Raw genomic sequence first — 21,007 nt, forward strand, 5'->3', positions numbered from 1 at the left:
ATAGTGGCTGTTGCAGCATTTTGAACCAAGGTACATATATATTACAGTACAATTTTTTTTAGAATGTAGTCACAAATAACAGAAGAACTGTAGTGTGCTTTAGATATATTGTCTGCAAACTCTACTCACCTTCACTTTCTCTTCTAACATCCCTAGGCGCATGTTTCCTTCTACTATTTTGTTGAGAACACCATCCTGCTGTCTTTCCAAGCAAGTAGTCTGGAGGAAAAAGGAGGGGGAAGGTGAGCTGGCAAAAGATTTTGCTGTTCTGAAATGTACCTATTCTACTGATATATTTATGTATATATCAATTACATTTCTGGACTGTCCTTTATCCCATAGGATCCCAGGGAAGTGATCACACGATAAAGTAATTAAAAGGATTACATTAAAACAGTTTGGCAACAAGCACCAGAATAACCATGCCCATTCACAGGCCACCCCCTCAAATGTTTCCCATCACTTGCTACCAGAGACCCTTTCAGCTGAAGATGCCAGGGAGTTGAGCCAGTCATCATTGGGAGGCAAAGCAGCTGCTCTACCACAGAACTGTGGCCCCTCTCTACTGAAAAACATTGTTCAGGAGGCATGTGAGCCTTAAAAGAAATGTTCAAATGTTTTGTGCCAGATTAATTAGTAGAAACTACAGAAATCATATGAAACCCACATGCAGGAAAAATGCATTACAGAATGAATACTTATCCGTTCTGGGAAAAAACACACACACTGAAATGCTGACTAGTTTTCCAAAATCAACCACTTTAGTAACAGATTTCAATCACAGTAATTATCTGAACAACCAAGAAGAGATATTACCTATAGATCTCTCATTATTGTTCAGTGAATTAATGGAAACATTCTACCTTCAGTTCACTGGTTTCAAAAGAATCATTTATTTATCATGCTGAGGGAAATCTAAATGCCAATGAACCACATCTGTGACTGCATTCTGCGCAAAGGTCTCCTGTATTATTTTAATCTTACATAAAACCTATGAAATGAATAAATAATAAAAATGGAAAACTGAGAAAAACAGGGCAGGAGGCACAGAAACATCCTATTTCTTGACTGCTCTTGTCATGAACCCATAGGTGAAGGGGATACTATATAATGGATTGTTTCAAATATAAACAATTTTTTCCAAACCAGGTGGTGGACCATCAGTTTATACAGTTTGCATTCCTCTCCTTGCTTCTTGTCAATTATCTTTTTAAAAGGCATTTTTAAATAAACACACATTTCTCAGTCTAAAATTGTGATTCATAGGGTCTGTTTGTAAATCACCTAGTGGTAGGCACTATAGATACAGAAAATATTATTTAGATCCAAGCAGGCAAATGGAACTACTGCATGCATGCCAGAAGTACCAGCTTAATTTCAATTATATGACTATTTGTTTGTGTGCTCCCCTACCCCTCACACAATGCTCATGAGGCTGCAGTTCACCTATTACATTAGTGTGTGTTTTACACCTTTTCTGACTTCCTTGGTGATGGCTATGGGAAGCAAGGTGGTGTGGAGGTCAAGTGGTTATTGAAGTCTAGACCAGCAACTTTGATGGTAAAGACATTTCAGCTTCCTGATTGGCAGGGAAATCCAAATGCCCTCTGTGCTGGGTCAATCAGGATTGGGCAGGTGTGTCCCTCCACCCAGCCCTTATGGCCTCTGCCAGCCTCCCCTATGCACATAGCTGCCAAGTTATCCCTTTTTTAAAGGGATTTTCCCTTATGCTGAATAGGCTTCCTCGCGAGAAAAGGGAAAACTTGGCAGCTATGCCTATGCAGTGATCCCACTTTCAGCCACTGAACAGGCTAGCAGGCAGAGGTGTCATTGCCAGAATCAGCAGCAGCCAGTGATAAGATCCAAAATGGGGCAGCTGGGGCTGGAGGAATTGTCTGAGCCAGCCTGAGATCCAATGGATCTGGATCCAGTCTCTCGGCAGTCATGGGAGGGTATTGGGCCCAACCACTGCACCAGCTCCAGGCTATTGCTGCCACCTGTCTGCCTCACCTGCCCTCCCCTCCCCTTCCCTCCCCTGCTCAGTAGATCTGTGAATGTGGCAGTGGCCCTGCCACTCTGTTAGGTTCCACCAGGCTGAAGCTGGGATTATGATTTCACCCTAAACCAAAACGCTCTGTGGTCTGCACTCCAGTGACACTCAGTTTGGCACCTGCCAATTTCAGGAAAATACTATGCAAAACTGCAACAAATTAGTCGGCTGCAATTCTCTGACAACCCCAAAATAAACACTTATTCAAAGAATAAGTGCCACCAAGTTGAATTGTGCTTACTCCCAGGTTCAACTCGGCATAAGATTATAGCCCTATGTGTATTTCAGCCTTTAGTGCTCCAAACACTGCCCCATTCATGATATAAACAAGGTTTTGAATTCCTTATGGTTATTTCATTTAACCAGAAGGGGCCACATATAGGCAAGGTTTTTTTAAAAAAAATTACCCAGTTTAAAAGACGATTACGTTCTTGAGTCATATTTTCTGTCAAGTTGACCAGGTCTGCTAGAATCCGGCGTGCTGCCATCTCCTCTTCCACTGCCTCTTCCAGCTGCTGCTTCAGAAGGCCTATTTTCTTCTGTGATCGTCTACAAGTTATTTTGTAAGGTAGAAAGAGTCTTTAGGAAGCAATTTAGGATCACAAATATTGTAATTCAACTCTGGTGCAATTCCACACCCACAATGACTTCAATTGAAATATACCAGCTTAAGCAATCACTTATAATGCAACCAATTATATTTTTAGATATTTAACGAATATTTACACCACTTGCAGAAAATCTGAATTATTATTACTATTACACATGACTGTTGTTTCAGTAACTCTGTGAGCTAGTGTTTGATTGCACACAGAGCATCTAGCACAAAGGGCTACTGAACACAGCTACAGTCATGTGTAACAAATTCATAAGTTGGAGCCCAGAACAATTTAGGCTATAACTGTGGGGGTCTGGCTCCTTCAGGCCCATTCTTTGAAATAATAGCTTCAAAGCACACTGCTCACTCTCACGAAACCAGTTTAAAATAAACTATGGTTTAACCTTAAGTTTGAATCAGGTGGGTTTGATGGTGTTTTCAAACCACCTCAACTATGAGGACTAACCCTCTTATTTCTTATTTAAAACAACAGCTGAGATTTAGTTTAAGGAACATTGGATTCATCTATACAAAGCTTGTTCCTTGTTTTTCACATTTTGAAAAGTTTAAATTAAAAACAAAGCAATATTCTGCTGTCCAATACAGGCCAGCCATTTGTTTTTTGTGCAGTCAGGCTACTGAATGTTCTTGTGCTTAGGAGGAAAAAACTAACCAAAAGGAGCACGGAAGAAAACAGGCAAACCTCTTTGTCTTCTGTGTCTTTTCCAGCTCAACCTCGAGAACTGTCTTTTCAGCTGCTAGGCCATTTTTCTCTAGAAGGAGGACTTTTTTTTCTGCTTGCAGAGATGTCATTTTCGCCATTAGCTGCTCTGACTCAGTCTCTCTCTTTTCCTGTTCTTGTTGCAACTGACTACGGAAAACAATGATGAAAACCAGGCATCAAATAAAAGTACTATTTCCTTTTTAGAAATGAATAATGAGAATTAACAGATCAGTGGAAAACTGCAATTACAACAAAATTATTCAATGAAAAGATTCTGTTCCAGTCTGAACAACATCCCCAAAGAACCACCTTTATGTCATATGGCCACAACTCAGACAGGATACAGTCAGATCAAGGACCAAAGCAGATGCTGAGTTAAATGCACCTTTGCATTCAGAGCAAATTTTTATCAATGTAAATATGCATCAAAAGGGGGAGCGAAGGCTGATAAATTATTAAATTGCAGCAGGTGTCAAAGCAGGAATTTAACACTTTACTTTCCTGCACCTATGGGAGATATCTTCCCAATACAAACAACGTCTTCCAAGGATTTCCTTAGGAACCCAGCAAGGAAAGAAAGAGTAAGGCCTCCCTACCATACTTTATATGATCCTGAAAACTATCAACTCCCATGTTCTGATGGTATTCACATATTTTAAAACTTGTACAGTAAAGGCAAAGGAACATTTAACTTCATATCCAGTTTGGCATTGAGGCTGCAATCCTATACCTACTTACCTGGGAGCAAACCCCATTTAATTCAATGGGACTTACTTCTAAGCATAGATGCCTAGGCTTGTGCTGTAATTTGGAGACATACACCCAGCAATTTCTGCTGCTTGACCACAATACCAGCATGGCCACTTCTTCATGCTTAAGGGGGGCATCACATTTGCAGTTGCAGAGTGCTCATTTTAAAAAGTACTGTGAGTACATACAGGAAAAAGGAGTCACAGTACAGATGAAATGGTGGCTACAGTGGACCACACAAGGATTGGGACCAGAGGCAAAGTATATGGAAACAGAACACCAATACATGAATTCCTCCCCTCTCCTTACAACTGGGCAGCATTTCCACCAATGCCTTGTTCTAAGGCAAAGGGAAGATGAACTACATATTGATCTAAAAAACTGAGTGGCATTCTGTGCTTGCACCACTATTTTCAAATATAGATGTGACATGGCAACTCTTCTAATGACTTTTTTTTTTAAAAGCAGGAGGACTACAATGCTCCTCCCTTCCCATGGTGAGCTTACTCTTCCAGAAGAAGAAGAAGAAGAAGAAGAAGAAGAAGAAGAAGAAGAAGAAGAAGAAGAAGAAGAAGAAGAAGAAGAAGAAGAAGAAGAAGAAGAAGAACAAGAAGAAGAAGAAGAAGAAAGAAGAAGAAGAAGAGGAGGAGGAGGAGGAGGAGGAGGAGGAGGAGGAGGAGTTTGGATTTGACATCCCGTTTTATCACTACGCGAAGCCACTACTCAAAGCGGCTAACATTCTCCAAGGTCACCCAGCAGCTGCATGCGGAGCAGCGGAGACGCGGACCCGGTTCCCCAGAATAGGAATCTACCGCTCTTAACCACTACACCACACTGGCTCTCCTGACAAGGGGAAGGGCCACAGTTCAGTGGCAGGTGGGCAAGTGAATTGCAGGGTATGCCACAGTGGCAGCTATGCCATATGGTATCACACCAGTGCAGTGGTAGAGCATGTTTTAGATACAAAAGGTTCCAGAATCAGCCCCCGACATTGGCAGGTGGGGCTGGAAAAGAAACCTTGGAAATTAGCTGCTAGCCAAAGTACAGCAAACAATACTGGGCAAGATGGACCATCTTACCCAGTATAAAGGCAGCTCTCTATGTTCCTGACTTGAGTCTGAAGGATGTTCACCGTAGCTGAGGCTAACCCAGTTCTTCCAGGTTTGATCAGAGTTTGAAGCTAGTAAAAAGTGTCTTTAACTTCAACCTTCATTACATTGTGCCTCAAGCTGTAGCAACTGACTACAAATAAACTTAAAACTGGCACAAATAAATTGGGAAAGTGAAAGCAAGTACTAAATATAAATAGCTACAACCATGCATGGAATCCTCCAAGAGGAGTTTCCTTTGATATTTACAGTTATCACACTCTTACCTTTTGAATTTATTGACCAAAGCCACATGCTCCTCCATTGTGATGTGATCTCCCACACTGGCTTTCAGCTGTTTGTATGCGGAACGCAGCTCTTCCATCTGCTTCTGACACTCTCTCAACTCTTCTTCTTGGCTCTGTCTCTTGGCTTCCAAAGTCATCAGCTGTTTTGTTAATTTAGAAACTTCAAAAGAGAAAACAAAACATTTGAGGTAAAGTCAGAAGCTGCCTTAGGAAATGAGAACAGAGTGCACACAGTTATTCACTTCTGACATTTTTAGTTCATCATGAAGCCTTCTCAGCTTGGTTCAGTGAGTTAATCTGAAGTATTATAATTAGTTATAAATGGTACTTTTCACAAGTTCTGAATGTCAATGGAGATTAGTTAAGCATATGAAAGATGTGTAAAATGGAAAGCTCATTGAAGCACTAAAGTCTCCAAGAGTTCTCCAACAGACTATATAACTCTCTGAAGGGCTAGTTCCTGTGACCAAATTCCTTTTATACGTACTGTTAATGAAAATCCTCTGTAAATTAATACAAATCTAAGTTTGATGCCATGTAATGTACTCTGATGCTCTGACCAGTGCCCAGCGATCATTTTACCGCATCTGAGACTTAAAACAATAAAAAGTTAAGTAATTAATAGTTAAGTACTGTAACTACTAATTAATAGTTTAGTACTGTGGTTAAACCACAGAGCCCAGGGCTTGCCGATCAGAAGGTTGGCGGTCCGAATCCCCGCGACGGGGTGAGCTCCCGTTACTCGGTCCCAGCTCCTGCCAACCTAGCAGTTCGAAAGCATGTCAAAGTGCAAGTAGATAAATAGGTAGCGCTCCGGCAGGAAGGTAAACGGTGTTTCCATGTGCTGCTCTGGTTCGCCAGAAGCGGTTTTGTCATGCTGGCCACATGACCTGGAAGCTGTACGCCGGCTCCCTCGGCCAATAAAGCGAGATGAGCGCCGCAACCCCAGAGTCGGTCACAACTGGACCTAATGGTCAGGGGTCCCTTTATTTTTACTGTAATATTACAGACCATAACAAATGCTCCAGCTCAGGTTCTATGATAATTACTGATTAGCAACATTCTCATTCTAAAAAGGCTTATGAAGTGCTTTATTTGGTGCTAATGCTAGCTTACACTTCTGCCCATTCGCAATAAGCAAACATCTCGGATCAACATAGTAGTCAAAAACAGTTATCAAGGTATTTTACCTTCTTCGGCATGTTGGCTGAGGTTGTCTTTTGCTTTTGCTTGTTGTATTTTAAGCTGTTCCACCAATACTGTATTTTCTTCTAATACTAGCTTGGCCTGGCTTTGCAGACACTGCCTGTAAATAATGATCAACTTGAAAGTGAAATGCCATTCAAACTTTTTCAAAAAGCATATTAACTATAAAAATAAACACATGTGGTCTGTTAGGCCAGGGCTTCCCATGGATGTCCTACACCTACATGGACATCCAAAGATGAGCCTATATCACTCTCACTTTGTGTTTGTTGTGGGAAACATCAGTGTAACACCAGCACCAGCAACTGTGTTTGCCGAGTAAAGTGTAGAGCTTACTGTTTCATATTCATGAAGTTTCTCTTCTGCTGTAGAGTTAGTACACACATATACATGTCATGCATTGGGTTGATGACAGATAATTTCTCAGAGATAATAGTGTTTTTCTGAAGGAAAATGTTTACGCTTGTAAAAACTATTTGAAAATACACATGGAAAGTTGTCTTTTTAAAAATGTGCATTTTGCTTAAAATTTATAATTATATTGATATTATATTATTATACTTAGTAGCCAAAACATCAAACAAGCTGGCTTGTCAAGAAAAACAAGCAAAAAGTGAAGCAGAAAGGGAGAATAAGAATAAAAATAATACATAAAATGATGTATGAAAGAGAAAAGACCACATAGCAAGAAACCTATAAAGTACGGAGAACAGATTAAAATGAAAATTATCATTTACATTGTCATTCCAAAAATTGTCATTCCAAAACAATTGTCATTCCAAAAAAAATTTTTTAATCTTATTATGTATTGCATTTCTCTCATATGTAAGATCATTTGCCAGGTTTTCCTTAACCAATCAGTTATAGTAGGGGTGTATTTTTCCATTTTTATGTAATACTGTACACTGTTTTGCTGTACACTGTTATGTTAATACAGTACACTGTTTTACTACACTGTTGGCAGTGTAGTATTGAGCTCTAAATCAGTATTAATGACTTCAGAATGAAGTATCAAAAGGAAAGTTGTTTTAGGGTTTCTTGGAAGATTATAGCCTGCACTTGTTTGTATAATATTCAGTACTTCAGTCTAGAAAGGTATCTTTTTACAACTCAAATATATACAGTCGTACCTCGGGTTACGACCACCTCGGTTTGCGAACAGTTCGGGTTATGAACTGCGCGAACCCGGAAGTGTTTTCGCCGCGCGCGCGATCGCACGATCTGCGCATGCGCGAAAATCGCGCTTTGCGCATGCGCAAAATGGCAGCGCCCATTGCGTTCGGTTTACGAACTATTCGGGTTACGAACTGCGTTCCGGAACGGATCGCGTTTGTAACCCGAGGTATTACTGTACATTAAACCCACATAATTATGTTACACCTCCAACAATGCATGTTTCAGCCAAAAATTTACTAATACAGAGTGGAGTTTAGCATCACTAGAAAATTATCTTAAGTCATTCTCTTTCAGGTTCACACTAATAAACATTTTTGAAATACTTTTAAATTCCCATACCCATTCTGCTTTGAGAACTTTGAAGCCAATATTTTGATTTTCATAGGATTTAATTTGTTACATTACTTATTAAATTGGTATACTACCCTATATACCCATAGATATCAGGGCTGTTCACAACATAAAATTACAATATAAGAAGCACAAAATACATAATAAAAATAGGAACAAAAGCAAACCAATAATCCCCTGTTCCACAAGTTTATCATAAGTATTTTTAAATATAATTCAAGTCTGTCATAAGTTTTTTTATATAAAAGAATAACAATAGTTTTTGAGACAACACACTTGCCATTCTTTGATGGTCACATTACTATTTTTACTTAGTTGCTCGTGTAACTGTTCGTTTTCCTTCACTACCTCTTCAACTCGTTCTTTAAAGATCTTCATGTCCTCCTGAAAGAGAAGCAGTAAAGAACAGATAAAATATTCACAACCTGTTTTAACTTCATGTTATTTTATGTTTTCCCTCTCAATAATATTTGCACGTGCTAATTATCCATTATTTGTTCATGCAAATGATCAAACAGCTGATCAAAATACCTACACTCATGATAGGGATTTGTAGAGCTATGAATTCACACCAGTTGCTCTGACTCTTAAGAAACATCTACATTTTACAGACACAAATGTGTGTTTCCCAGTCAGTATGCCTGCCAGTTACCTACAAACAATCCCAACTTTCAGACCGACATAAACTTGACTGGCACACTGACATTTTAAAATGTACATTTGAGAAACCTCAGGTGTACACCTAAAACATAATACACTTAAAATGTAATAAGCAAAGAGGCCTTTAGCAGAGGTTATGGAACAGGCCCCATATATCAAAGGCTCAACTTACTAAGGTCTAGTGCTCCCAAACAGCAGGTGATGTGTAAACCTGTGTCTGAAAAGTGGAAGCTCATACAATATAATGCTCCACCGGAGAAAACAAACTTCCTTCCACATAAATAGCAGAGTGTCTAGGAGAAGGGTTCTTGCCTAGTCTTTTTTGTGACATTATAGCTTTGTATTGCTTCAGCGGTAAGCATTCCATCATGTGATGTGAGCTCCCATCTGCAGGCTGAAGCGATTCAGTCCAGGCACATGTTTATGTCCCCATCCTCTGCTTGTGGGCACAAGGTCTGCTATGTGGGCAACCCATGGAGTCTAAGGAGATGGAGGACAGGAGGTCTCACTAGAAGGGAAATTCCATTATGTACCCTGAGGATGTACATTCCAAAGTATCGCTGAGTACTCTTTACAGTTAAATGACATGCATAGCATTATAGAAGCATATTTTTCTTGATGTTCTATACAGCTTAAACAATCTGTAAAGAAATCAATTTGCCAGCTTGCCTCATGTGCAAGAATCAGGTCTTCCTTTTCCTTCATTCTGTCTTCATATGCCAATAGAAGGGGAGATAAATATTTCATATCCAGCTAAAGGGAAAGAAAAGTCATTTCAGTTCACTGAAATGCATCTCAAAAACTATATAATTCAAAAAATATCTGTGTAATGACTCTTTGATTAGCTACTGCCTGGGTAAATCCAGTGGGTAAATCAAGATAGACAGAAGAAAAGGTTAACAATTTCTCTCTCCCCCCCCACCCCCAATACTACATTAACTAAAGGCTAAATAATAAGCAGATAATAAGAGGAGGAAATAGAGAGGGTGGAAAATAATTTTGCGTCAGCTGGAAAAGGCTAGCTGCAAATAAACAGAGGTAAAATGGTCACCCGTTGCCAGTTACACAAAGTACTGAAGCATCCATCTGTTTGTTTGTTAGAGAACTTGCTAAGAAATTCATTTAGCATCCTATTTTAAAACAAGCCTCCACAAAGCAAAGCAAGTTATGGCCACAAACTTTTAAAATTCAATTATCTGTAGTATTTACATAAGTATCCCTGAAGAACATAATTCCTGTCTGAAATAGTGGATCTTTTAAGGACAATAATTCTGTCACATTTTTGCACACAGATTGTATCTCCCTGCCTCCTTTTCAATGTACTTTGTTCAGTCATTTGCACACAGTGGTTAAACAATTTCCCCATAATGGATTGCATAAATTCACATTACTTTTCTACAGTATTCCCCTAAACCAGGCATGTCCAACTGGTCGATCGCGATCTACCTGGTCAATCACGTACTCCTGATTCCCCTCCCCAAATAAAGAAGCTCAACAACTTTGGGTCTCTCTCCCTCAAAAAAGCTCATCCAATGGGTAGATCACTTCGGGGGTTTTTATAGTGGGAGTAGATCACAGTCTTGGGATTTGGACATGCCTGCCCTAAACAACCACCAAGTTACAGCTTATACTGATATCTATAGAGTGCACACTAAAAGCCACAGCAGATGCAGAAATATTCTGCCACCAAGGCACAAAACCCTGGTTCTTCATGACTTTTACACAGGATGACACCAAAACTACCATCCAGTCATTAAATACACCTGAGGACTTGGAGGTCACCTATGATTTGCTGGTGCTTTGAGGGAAAATGAGAGTGACAGATGGCTGCAGTCTTTGGTTGCACTTTCCAGTGCTCAGAAGGGACAAGGAACAGAGAGCTTTATGAGTGACAGACTGTCTTTGTGGTTACTGAGAGACAACATGTTGGCTTAGGGCCATGTTACACAGGGAAACCCTCCTACACATATGATCACGTTTGCATAGAAAAAAATCAGGCACCCCCCACCCCAGCCCATGAAAACAGTTTCACAGGAAAACACATTTCTTTTTACGATATCTCTGGAATGCCCTCTCCAAAGAAATTTGTACGGCCCCCTTTTGCTTGGCCTTTAGGGAAACTCTTCTTAAATCTGATGTACATCTGAATTATTTTATTGTTATTATATTGAAGAACCACACTTCTGTTAACTGCTTTTACTGTTAATTTAAATCTTGAATTTTAGCATTTTATTTCATTGGGAGGGTATGCACTCTGAGAAGCAGGCTAGAAATCCATTTAACATTGGTAATGCCTCCAACAGTGTGTGTCAAAGCCACAAAAGTGTAACAGCTGAATAATAATAATAATAATAATAATAATAATAATAATAATAATAATAATAATAATGGCGGCATGGAGAGAAGTTGGGGGAAAGCTTTCAGCTGCTAAATTTATGTGTGTAGGGCTGCTACCAAGGAACAGGGCCAGAACTAGTTAAAAAGTGGGGAGGGGGGCAATCCGAACACAGCTTCTTCTCTGCAATAAAAAACAAATATCTGTCAGCTCCCTTTCAACTCTGCCTAATCCAGGGATGGTGGGGAAGCCCGCCTGCTCCAAAGCTTCACCACAGCCTGGGTCCTTGGAGCAAAGCATAAACAGAAGAGGGAGGGCCTCCTGGCCTCATAGCAGGAAGCGCACAAGGCTCTTTTGCAAAGCCTGCCTAATGGTAGGGGTGGGAGGAGCAACTCCTAGGAGGACACCCCCCTCCACTGTGGGTAAGAGGAGAGGGGAGGCCAGACCATTTACAGTGGTGCCTCGCTAGACGAATATAATTCGTTCCGACGGTCAATTCGTCTAACGAAAAATTCGTCTTGCGAGGCACCGTTTCCCATAGGAACGCATTAAAAGTTAATTAATGCGTTCCTATGGGCTCCGGGGACTGGCGGCAGTGGCGGTGCTTGCTCGCTTGGCTCCCTGGAAGGCAGGGAGACAGGCGGCAACAGCCCCACAGCTCTCCTTGCTGTCTGCGGTGAGGGGAGAGGAACAAACGGGGAGAAAGCAGCCCTTTCTCCTCCTTCGTTCCTCTCCTCCCGCCGCCCGACAGATCCGGGCTTTGGCTCTGTCAGGCGGCGGGAGGGAAGAATGGAGGACCCATCGGATCCTCCGTTCTTCCCTCCCCCCGCCCACAGATCCAGCCTTTGGCTCTGTCGGGCAGCGGGAGGGAAGAACGGAGGACCCATAGGATCCTCCGTTCCTCCCCCCCCGACAGATCCAAAGTGCGGCGGTGCGGTGTGAAAGCGAAAAGCCCCCGCACCGCTGCACTTCGGCTCTCGGGGACGGAGCCGAAGTGCGGCAGTGCGGGGGCTGCTTTCCCCCAGCCGCCTGGCACACAGCTGCTTGCCTTCGCAGCCCCTGCACTGCTGCTCTTCGGCTCTGAACCCCGGAGCCGAAGTGTGGCGGTGTGGGGGTGTTTTGCCGCCTGCCTTCCCCAAGCCAAGGAGAAGGCAGGCGGCAAAAAGCCCTGGCAATTTTTCGCTGCACGCTGGACTTCGCAGTCGGAGGTTTGTTTTTCTATGGCCACGCTTCGCAAGACGAAGTGGCGGCCATAGAAAACCTTGTCGTCTTGGGAGGCAACCTCCGATCGCAAAATCCATTCATCTAGCGAAAAATTCGTCTTACAGGGCATTCGTTAAGCGAGGCACCACTGTAATTTTATATTGTTTCCAGGGAAGGCTGTCAGCTGTTATAGCCTATGATAGCGGGTCACTCTGAGGCTCCTGTGCAGATATTTTCACAGGATTACAACATGATCCTGGAACATAGCAACTGAGCTAGGATTCTTGCAAGCAGAAGCAGGACAAAAATAATTAAGCAACCAGACCAACTACTTCAATCCAGCTCCCCGCACCCCAGTCTCAACTGGAAAAAGAAATGAAGACTATTTTATTCCAGCAGGCCTTTGGGAACAGACTGGAGTTGTTGTTGTTTTTTAAGGAAAAGGCTTTTAATAGTGCTGTGCTGTTTTTATCATCTGTATTTTAAAAGAATCAAAACAATATAAAAAACAAACCTATTAGTGTTAAATTACTTTTTTATATTTTTAAAATATTTTTTAGCTTTTTGTATTTTATCTCTGTGTTTTTTAATATGTGTAAACATAAATAAATATAATATTGATGGTGATGATCCGGACTCTTCCAAGGGCTTGCGCTCCTTTGGAAAAGGGGGAGGAGATATTTAAAATGTACTGTAATAAAGTAGTAAGTAACATCACCTTCAAACAGCCATCAAAGATTCCTTTAATAAACACTGATGACCTGATGCTTAATGCTAACTATTAGAGTAAAATAAGGTGCCATCCTAATCCCATGTACCTGAAAGTAAGTTCTGATGAATTCAACAGGCTTACTTCTAAGTAGACATGACTAGACTTATTCTAACTCACTGAGTACCATCAGTTTTTATTCAATGGAACATAAAAGTGAAATAAGGTGTCTGGGAACTGCAGTCATATTACAACTATAGATGGCTCTCATGTCACCAAGGAAACAAGAAATAAAATTGTTCTACACACTTTAGAAGTACCGTATATACTGGCGTATAAGACGGCTTTTGAACCCAGGAATTTTTTTTCAAAAGTTGGGGGCCCGTCTTATACGCCGGGTCCAAGAATCTGCGGTCATCGCATACGGTGGGGGGAGCTCAAAAACGGCCGCATCCCCACTGTATGCAGTGACCATATGAACGCAAAGAAGCGCGCTCGGGAGGGGGCTGCTCCCCGCCAGGGAGAATGGCTCCCTCATGGCTTTGTGACCTGGATCAGCGCAGAGATACAGTTTTGTGTATTTCATTGGTGTCAAGCTGCTGCCTCTTCTCTTTTTGTCAGCGCAAAGCAAAGGGATCTCTCCGTCTCTCTCTCTCTCCGCTCTCTCTTTCACTGCTGCTCAGTGTTTTTCGCTGGCTGTGTGAGCCTCCGATGTCTCTGCCCCTCTATCGCTATCCTCTCTATGGTTTCTTTCCCCCCTTTTGCTCGATGTCTCTGCCTCCCTCTCTCCCTCTCCCTCTCCCTGGCTTCTATTCCCCTTTTGCTCACTGAGCCAGCCTCGTTGTCTCTCTCTCCGCTCTCTCTTTCACTGCTGCTCAGCGTCTTTCGCTGGCTGTGTGAGCCTCCGATGTCTCTGCCCCTCTATCACTATCCTCTCTATGGTTTCTTTCCCCCCCTTTTGCTCAATGTCTCTGCCTCCCTCTCCCTGGCTTCTATTCCCCTTTTGCTCACTGAGCCAGCCTCGTTGTCTCTCTCTCCGCTCTCTCTTTCACTGCTGCTCAGCGTCTTTCGCTGGCTGTGTGAGCCTCCGTTGTCTCTGCCCCTCTATCGCTATCCTCTCTATGGTTTCTTTCCCCCCTTTTGCTCGATGTCTCTGCCTCTCTCTCTCCCTCTCCCTCTCCCTGGCTTCTATTCCCCTTTTGCTCACTGAGCCAGCCTCGTTGTCTCTCTCTCCGCTCTCTCTTTCACTGCTGCTCAGCGTCTTTCGCTGGCTGTGTGAGCCTCCGTTGTCTCTGCCTCTCTATCGCTATCCTCTCTATGGTTTCTTTCCCCCCTTTTGCTCGATGTCTCTGCTTCTCTATCTCTCCTCTCTCTGGCTTCTTTCCCCCTCTCAATAACTAAGCAAGCAAACAAACAAACAAACCACCATTTCCCCGGCTGCAGACTTGAGTGCTGGAGAAGACAGCCTCCCCTCCCCTCCCCGCCAAAAAAGGGCTGGAGTACATCCCAAATTCTATATTTTAACTTGAAAAGTAAGGGGTCGTCTTATACGCCCAGTCGCCTTATACGCCAGCATATACGGTATCTAGCACTAAACTACTGAAACTAAGAAATAGTGGTTTGCTACATACCAGCCATGGGGGTATTGGTTTTTTCATTGGCAGGCTTCCAATTTTTAGACTCTAAAATAAGAAAAACATAAGTTACACATTAATATTGAGATCTGTAACATTTTGTATCAGAGGTTTGTTTAAAAGAAAAATATTTATTTTTGTTCATCCCGCAAATTGGATGCAAAAATTGAACATGGTGCTTCCAAAACAGTTTGACATTTACTTGCTAAAAACACACACCAATAGTTACAACAAGCCACTTTTTCAGGTTGCATTGACATGGCAAATTATGGTTAATCAAATATGGAAGTGAAAAGTTCTGAACTTCACCTCACGTTGTGCTCAGAAGCAGGAAGTGCACAAGTGCAAGGCCCACCTGGGCTAATTCTCCTCATGCTATACTATGGTTTAGCACAACTAGGATGCTCCCTGGTAAAGATGCTTATTTTGCAACTGTAACAAATGAGGAAAAGCTCTCAGTCACTAATGTTGGAACAGTACTATTCTTTTCTTCCTAAGAAGCTTAATAGAAAACATTACCTCATTTGGTGAAATTGGTCTGTATTTAGTCTGGTAGCGACTCAATTCTGCATTTAGACGATGAATAGTCATTTTCAGACTGTCATTTTCATCCACCAGTTCCTGAGCCTGTTGTCTTAATAAAATCAATTCTGCAAGATCCTCTGCATAACAGAAAATTGTAAAACATTAAAGTGCATTGCAGTTATAGAAAATCTTGCTGATTATCCAAACATCCAGTGCTTTTTTTCAGGGGGTACTCAAGGGTTTCTAAAGGTGTTATAATTGCACCACATTATGTCATTACAAAGCATACTTTGCCTGCAGAAATTCCCCAGATCAATTCAGTGAGAGTGGACAATGTTTGGTGAGATGGCAAGGAGACTTTATTAGTATAATAAAGTTTGCTATGTTTGATGCAGACTCCTACAAGCCTAATAAATTTAATAGAAACATGCACACACAAGATAGATAGTATTGATTGTTTTTTTAAAACAACCTTTCAGATTAACATTTCTGCAATATAAATACAGTGGAACCTCGGTTTACGAACACAATTGGTTCCAGAAGTCTGTTCATAAACCGAAGTGTTCGTAAACCGAAGTGAACTTTCCCATTGAAAGTAATGGGAAGTTGATTAATCCGTTCTAGACGAGGAAAAACACCCCCTAGAACGGATTAACCGCTTTGCTCCGATGCCTTCGCGGAGGCTGGGGAGCGTTTCCGCGACTGGGCTGCAGCCGCGAAAGCGGTCCCCGGCCTCCGCAAAGATATCGGAGCAAAGCCCCAGCCTCCGGAAGGCATCGGAGCTGGGACTTCGCTCCGATGCCTTTGCGGAGGCGGTCCCCGGCCTCCGCAAAGGCATCTGAGCGAAGTCCCGGCTCCGATGCCTTCCGGAGGCCGGGGAGCGTTTCCACGACTGGGCTGTGCAGCCGCGAAAGCAGTCCCCGGCTACCGGAAGCCGGGGACCGCTTTCGCGGCTGCACAGCCCAGTCGCGGAAACGCTCCCCGGCCTCCGGAAGGCATCGGAGCGAAGTCCCGGCTCCAATGCCTTCCGGAGCCAGGGGAGCGTCGCGAAAGTGCTCCCCGGCCTCCGCAAAGACATCGGAGCGAAGTCGCTCCGATGCCTTTGCGGAGGCCGGGGAGCACTTTCGCGACTGGGCTGTGCAGCTGCGAAAGCGGTCCCTGGCTTCCGGTTGCCGGGGACCGCTTTCGCGGCTGCACAGGCCAGTCGCGGAAACGCTCCCCGGCCTCCGGAAGGCATCGGAGCCGGGACTTCGCTCAGATGCCTTTGCGGAGGCCGGGGAGAGTCGCGAAAGCGGTCCCCGGCCTCTGCAAAGGCATCGGAGCGAAGTCCCGGCTCCAATGCCTTCCGGAGGCTGGGGCTTTGCTCTGATGCCTTTGCGGAGGCCGGGGACCGCTTTCGCGGCTCCCCAGCCTCCGCAAAGGCATCGGAGCGAAGCCCAGCCTCCCCAAAGGTATCCGACGCTCCGATGCCTTTGGGGAGGTTTGGCCTTCGCTCCGATGCCTTCGGGGAGGCCAGGCCTTCGCTGCGGGCCTCCAGGAGGCATCGGAGCGAAGGCCCGGCCTCCCCGAAGGCATCGGACACTCAGTAGACCTCCGGCACCTCGGTTTACTAACTTCCGGGTTAGGATAGTTCGTAAACCGAAAGTTCGTAAACCGAGGTGTTCGTAAACCGAGGTACCACTGTACATACTTACATGCATTTAACTTGTGCACATTCAGCTTTAAATGTGTCAATAAAAATAAAAAATAAAAAGGGGTGGAAAGGGAGCAAGTTTCTAAGGGAAATGACTTTGTTAATCCCACCCACCATTGAACCCAATGGGTTTTGACAATACACAATCCTGTCTTTAGGTGCAATCTCCGGAACCTGTGGGCTTACTTTACTAAACCTTAGAAACAAATGGAACACAGTACAAAGCCATACCCATTATAAATACCACTTGATGGCTATGTTTCTATTTTTAAAGGGATGTTTCCTTCATATCTTTCTTTAGCATAGAATAGGATCAATGCCAACCCAAATAAACTTCCTTGATCTTTCATCATATGCTTCCAAGGGTCCTGTCCTGCAAAGACTTGCTTCACAGGTCAGATCTGTGTGCATCTGAATATCAAGAACACTTTCAGCAAAATCTACATGGAAGGGAACCAGCTGAGGGCTCTTGCTGTGGGATTAAAAGGAAGTCCATCCCACTCACCCACAGCAGGCACATGAGAAGTTCAGCATGCACTGTGAAACCAGAAGGAACAGATGAGCTGCCTGGTGGTAAAATTCCACAAGGCCAGAACAAGGCCCTTCCAGCCTATGCTCAAAATCTTGCATGTAGATATAATATACACGTGTACAGCTGAATATACACATGCGGGAATAGACACTTTAGGACAAATTTTATAACTTTCCCGTTAATCAGGTTATGGATCCCTAGGTAAAAAAAAAAGCCTGCTAGCTTAAACTTTTGTAACTTGTGCATTCAAGTAGTCAGTACTGAACTAGACATTTTTACATGACTGAGGATTAAATGCTTTCCCCAATACAGTCGTACCTTGGTTCTCGAATGCCTTGGTAGTTTGGCTCCTGCACCCCGAAAACCCAGACGTGTTCCTGTTTTTGAACGTTCTTTGAAAGCCGAACGTCTAACGTGGCTTCTGCAGCTTCCGATTGAGTGCAAGAAGCTCCTGCAGCCAATCGGAAGCCACGCCTTGGTTTTCAAACAGTTCCAGGAGTCAAGCAGACTCCCGGAATGGATTAGGTTCGACAACCAAGGTACCACTGTACTTTGGTACTATGATATCATATACTTCATTTTAAACTTCAATAATTACTTAAATGGGACGCGGGTGGCACTGTGGGTTAAACCACAGAGCCTAGGGCTTGCTGATCAGAGGGTCGGTGGTTCGAATCCCCGCAACGGGGTGAGCTCCCATTGCTTGGTCCCTGCTCTTACCAACCTAGCAGTTCAAAAGCATGAAGTGCAAGTAGATAAATAGGTACTGCTCCGGCGAGAAGGTAAACGACATTTCCGTGCACTGCTCTGGTTTGCCAGAAGTGGCTTAGTCATGCTGGCCACGTGACCCAGAAGCTGTATGCCAGCTCCTTCGGCCAGTAAAGTGAGATGAGCGCCGCAACCCCAGTAGTCCGCGACTGGACTTAAATGGTCAGGAGTCCCTTTACCTTTAATTACTTAAATAATATACTATCTGAAAATCAAGTAAATTATATGCTGTCAGCCTTCAAAAGTTATTTCAATTCTGTGTTGGGATACATTAAACAACAACAAACACAGAGGCAATAGTTCAAGACTATCCCAGGAGATGAAAAATGAGAAGTACAGTATTATTCTCCCAAACACTTACGTACAAACAACAGTCACTCCTACCTTCACTGTGTGAATTTGGTGCAGTTTCTTTAAATCTTCTATTTTCTTTTTCTAGTTTCTTTATTTCTAACTGGAGTTTCTTCATTTGCTGTTTTGTTGCCTCAAGTTCGGAAAGCACAGCCTGATTTGCATTGTTCAAATGCCAATTTTCTTCTTTCAGTTTCTGGAACTTTTCTCTAGGGAGGGCCATCGGTCCCTGCATTCTGCAGACTGAAATGGAAGAGAATACTCATTAGACACACCAAAAACCCAAGCCACTCAACCATAGGCTGCAGTCCTAAACTCATTTAGACATAAAGAGGCATCATGGATTTGAGAACCATTCATTTCAAAGTGAATGCCGACTACAAATTCAAGATCTCCCCAGATCATTATTATCCTAAACATTTCAGCTTCCATTTTGCTTTTGACTGCAAGGGGGGGGATATGTAGCTGTGTTTTCTGAACAGTGTAATTTAAAAACAAAACACTCCAATAAACTATACAACTTGAACCAGACACCAGTGAAAACAACATCAGAACAAACTAGTAGAGACCAAGGTCTAAGAAGCACTCAAGCATGCTTTTGAAACTGGAAAGCCTGGAGAAATAAAAACATCTTAATACCACAAAAATACCACAACAAAGGTGACAGTTGAGGGCATTCTACAACTGAAGCATCAGCTCTGAAAAAACCCTCCTCTTAGTAGTCACCTGCCTTACCCTCATTGGTGGAGAAGGGGGGAAAAGGAAGTCTGAAGGTGATTCTGAGTTTGGGGCAGGTATATGTTTCAAAAGTACAGCACAAACGTTAAGAAAGTACATTAATATTTTTGAAACCTTTAGTCTAGTGAACTGAAGGCTAACAAAACATTAATTGTTGTAGAATTGTTTTCCCAGGGAAAAGCCATATTGAATTTATTAAATTAACTTTTTAAAAAAATCTTAAGTCAGCCACAATCCTGCACCTCCTCTGATGTTTTGAAGTCACAAAGAGGCTGGCCCTTCTGCAGAACTACTACTTCCCCCCATTCCACCAAAGCATACCCTGTAATTTGATGGGATATTACACAATGGGCTAGCATGAAGAATCGGGGTTTTGTCAGCAGGAAAAGCCCAAGGTAGAAATTTGCTTTCTATACAACCAAGCTCTTCAGTTATCAGAAAACATGCCAGGAAAGAAAAAATATTTTTTTCTAAATCCAGAACTATCATAATTCCTGCTGGAAAATAAGACATGAGAATTTCACATGAAGCAAAGTGTTATCCTTTGCTATAGAAATACATAGGAGAGGTTTGAACATAATATTAATGGTTTAGTGTTAAAAGGATAAGCCACAAATTGCATTGGGCACACAATCTTCCCCCTTTTTCATGGTACAGCCATGAGGATCTCGGAAGCTTCCTCTTCAAATTAACCACAGTTTAGCATTTTGTCCTAACCCAGACAAACAATGGTTAATCTTAACCAGTTAGTGAAAACAAGCGAGCTTCATAAACTATGGTTTGTCTGGGATCAAGTGATAGGAAAGCTGCAGTTAATCTAAAACAGCAGCAAAAACTCCAAACTCTTCCTCGCAGCTTATAGAGAATCCAGCACAACCCATTTATACCAACCTTAAAAAACAACAACCCAGAGTTCAATACCTGGAGTCAGTGGAGGCTTTTCATTCAGTGTATCTTCAGTTGTGCTTTTTTCTACCTAGCAGGGAAACAAAATAATTTGATCTCATTTCCTGCGAGAACCCTTCTATTCTTTTAAAAAAAACACCCTGCAGGGACTCCAGAAAGAATAGAAAATAGACTAAACATTTAAAAACCAATTCCTGCAGTTACAATTTCAATTTTATTAAAATGTTTTCTATTAACAACAACAATGTAAGAAAATTACAAGTACTGTAATGGACAGCATTTGGAAAGAAGAAAGATAACCTTGGCTTGTAAGTTGTTATGCAAAAGTAATTCTTTAAACCTTCTTTAAACTTATCATTCTTCGTCGGTTTCTGGATATTTCCTGCCAAAGTTAGTTGAATCCATATTGTCAGGGTAGGTACAAATGCCCAGATTCAAATATCCACTTGCCAGTTACCAACACCCAGGCTGACCTAAACTGCAGTGTGGTTGTGAGGATAAAAAGGGAGGTAGAGCCAGGTATGCTGCCCCAAGCTTCCTGGAAGAAGGTAGGATGAAAATAAATAGATAAGGCAGAAAGATCCTTAAATGCACTTAAGTATCTTGATATGAATCCTACCTGAAAACTCACTCCAGAGGGTTCAATTTCTGTAATACAAGACAGAAGGTAATAAATATGAAGTAGTTCAAAACAGAAAAGGA

The 21,007-nt window shown here is 42.5% G+C and overlaps 1 protein-coding gene across 3 annotated transcripts in view; it reads right to left on the reverse strand.

The window, feature by feature from the left end:
• The window catches only part of CEP89 (centrosomal protein 89), a 52,808-nt gene that overhangs the window by 23,308 nt on the left and 8,493 nt on the right, over nt 1-21,007 (reverse strand). For all 3 annotated transcript variants that reach the window (XM_060276102.1, XM_060276101.1, XM_060276103.1), the window contains 12 exons: nt 20,925-20,953; nt 20,321-20,375; nt 18,695-18,904; nt 15,312-15,454; nt 14,790-14,840; nt 9,581-9,664; nt 8,528-8,635; nt 6,709-6,820; nt 5,498-5,678; nt 3,352-3,519; nt 2,458-2,599; nt 130-219 (listed from right to left, as the gene is read on the reverse strand). In XM_060276102.1, coding sequence (XP_060132085.1) covers nt 130-219; nt 2,458-2,599; nt 3,352-3,519; nt 5,498-5,678; nt 6,709-6,820; nt 8,528-8,635; nt 9,581-9,664; nt 14,790-14,840; nt 15,312-15,454; nt 18,695-18,904; nt 20,321-20,375; nt 20,925-20,953 — 1,373 coding nt within the window. The remainder of the gene's footprint in view (nt 1-129; nt 220-2,457; nt 2,600-3,351; nt 3,520-5,497; nt 5,679-6,708; nt 6,821-8,527; nt 8,636-9,580; nt 9,665-14,789; nt 14,841-15,311; nt 15,455-18,694; nt 18,905-20,320; nt 20,376-20,924; nt 20,954-21,007) is intronic.

Source organism: Zootoca vivipara, chromosome 6, assembly GCF_963506605.1.
Source record: "Zootoca vivipara chromosome 6, rZooViv1.1, whole genome shotgun sequence".
NCBI lineage: Eukaryota > Metazoa > Chordata > Lepidosauria > Squamata > Lacertidae > Zootoca > Zootoca vivipara.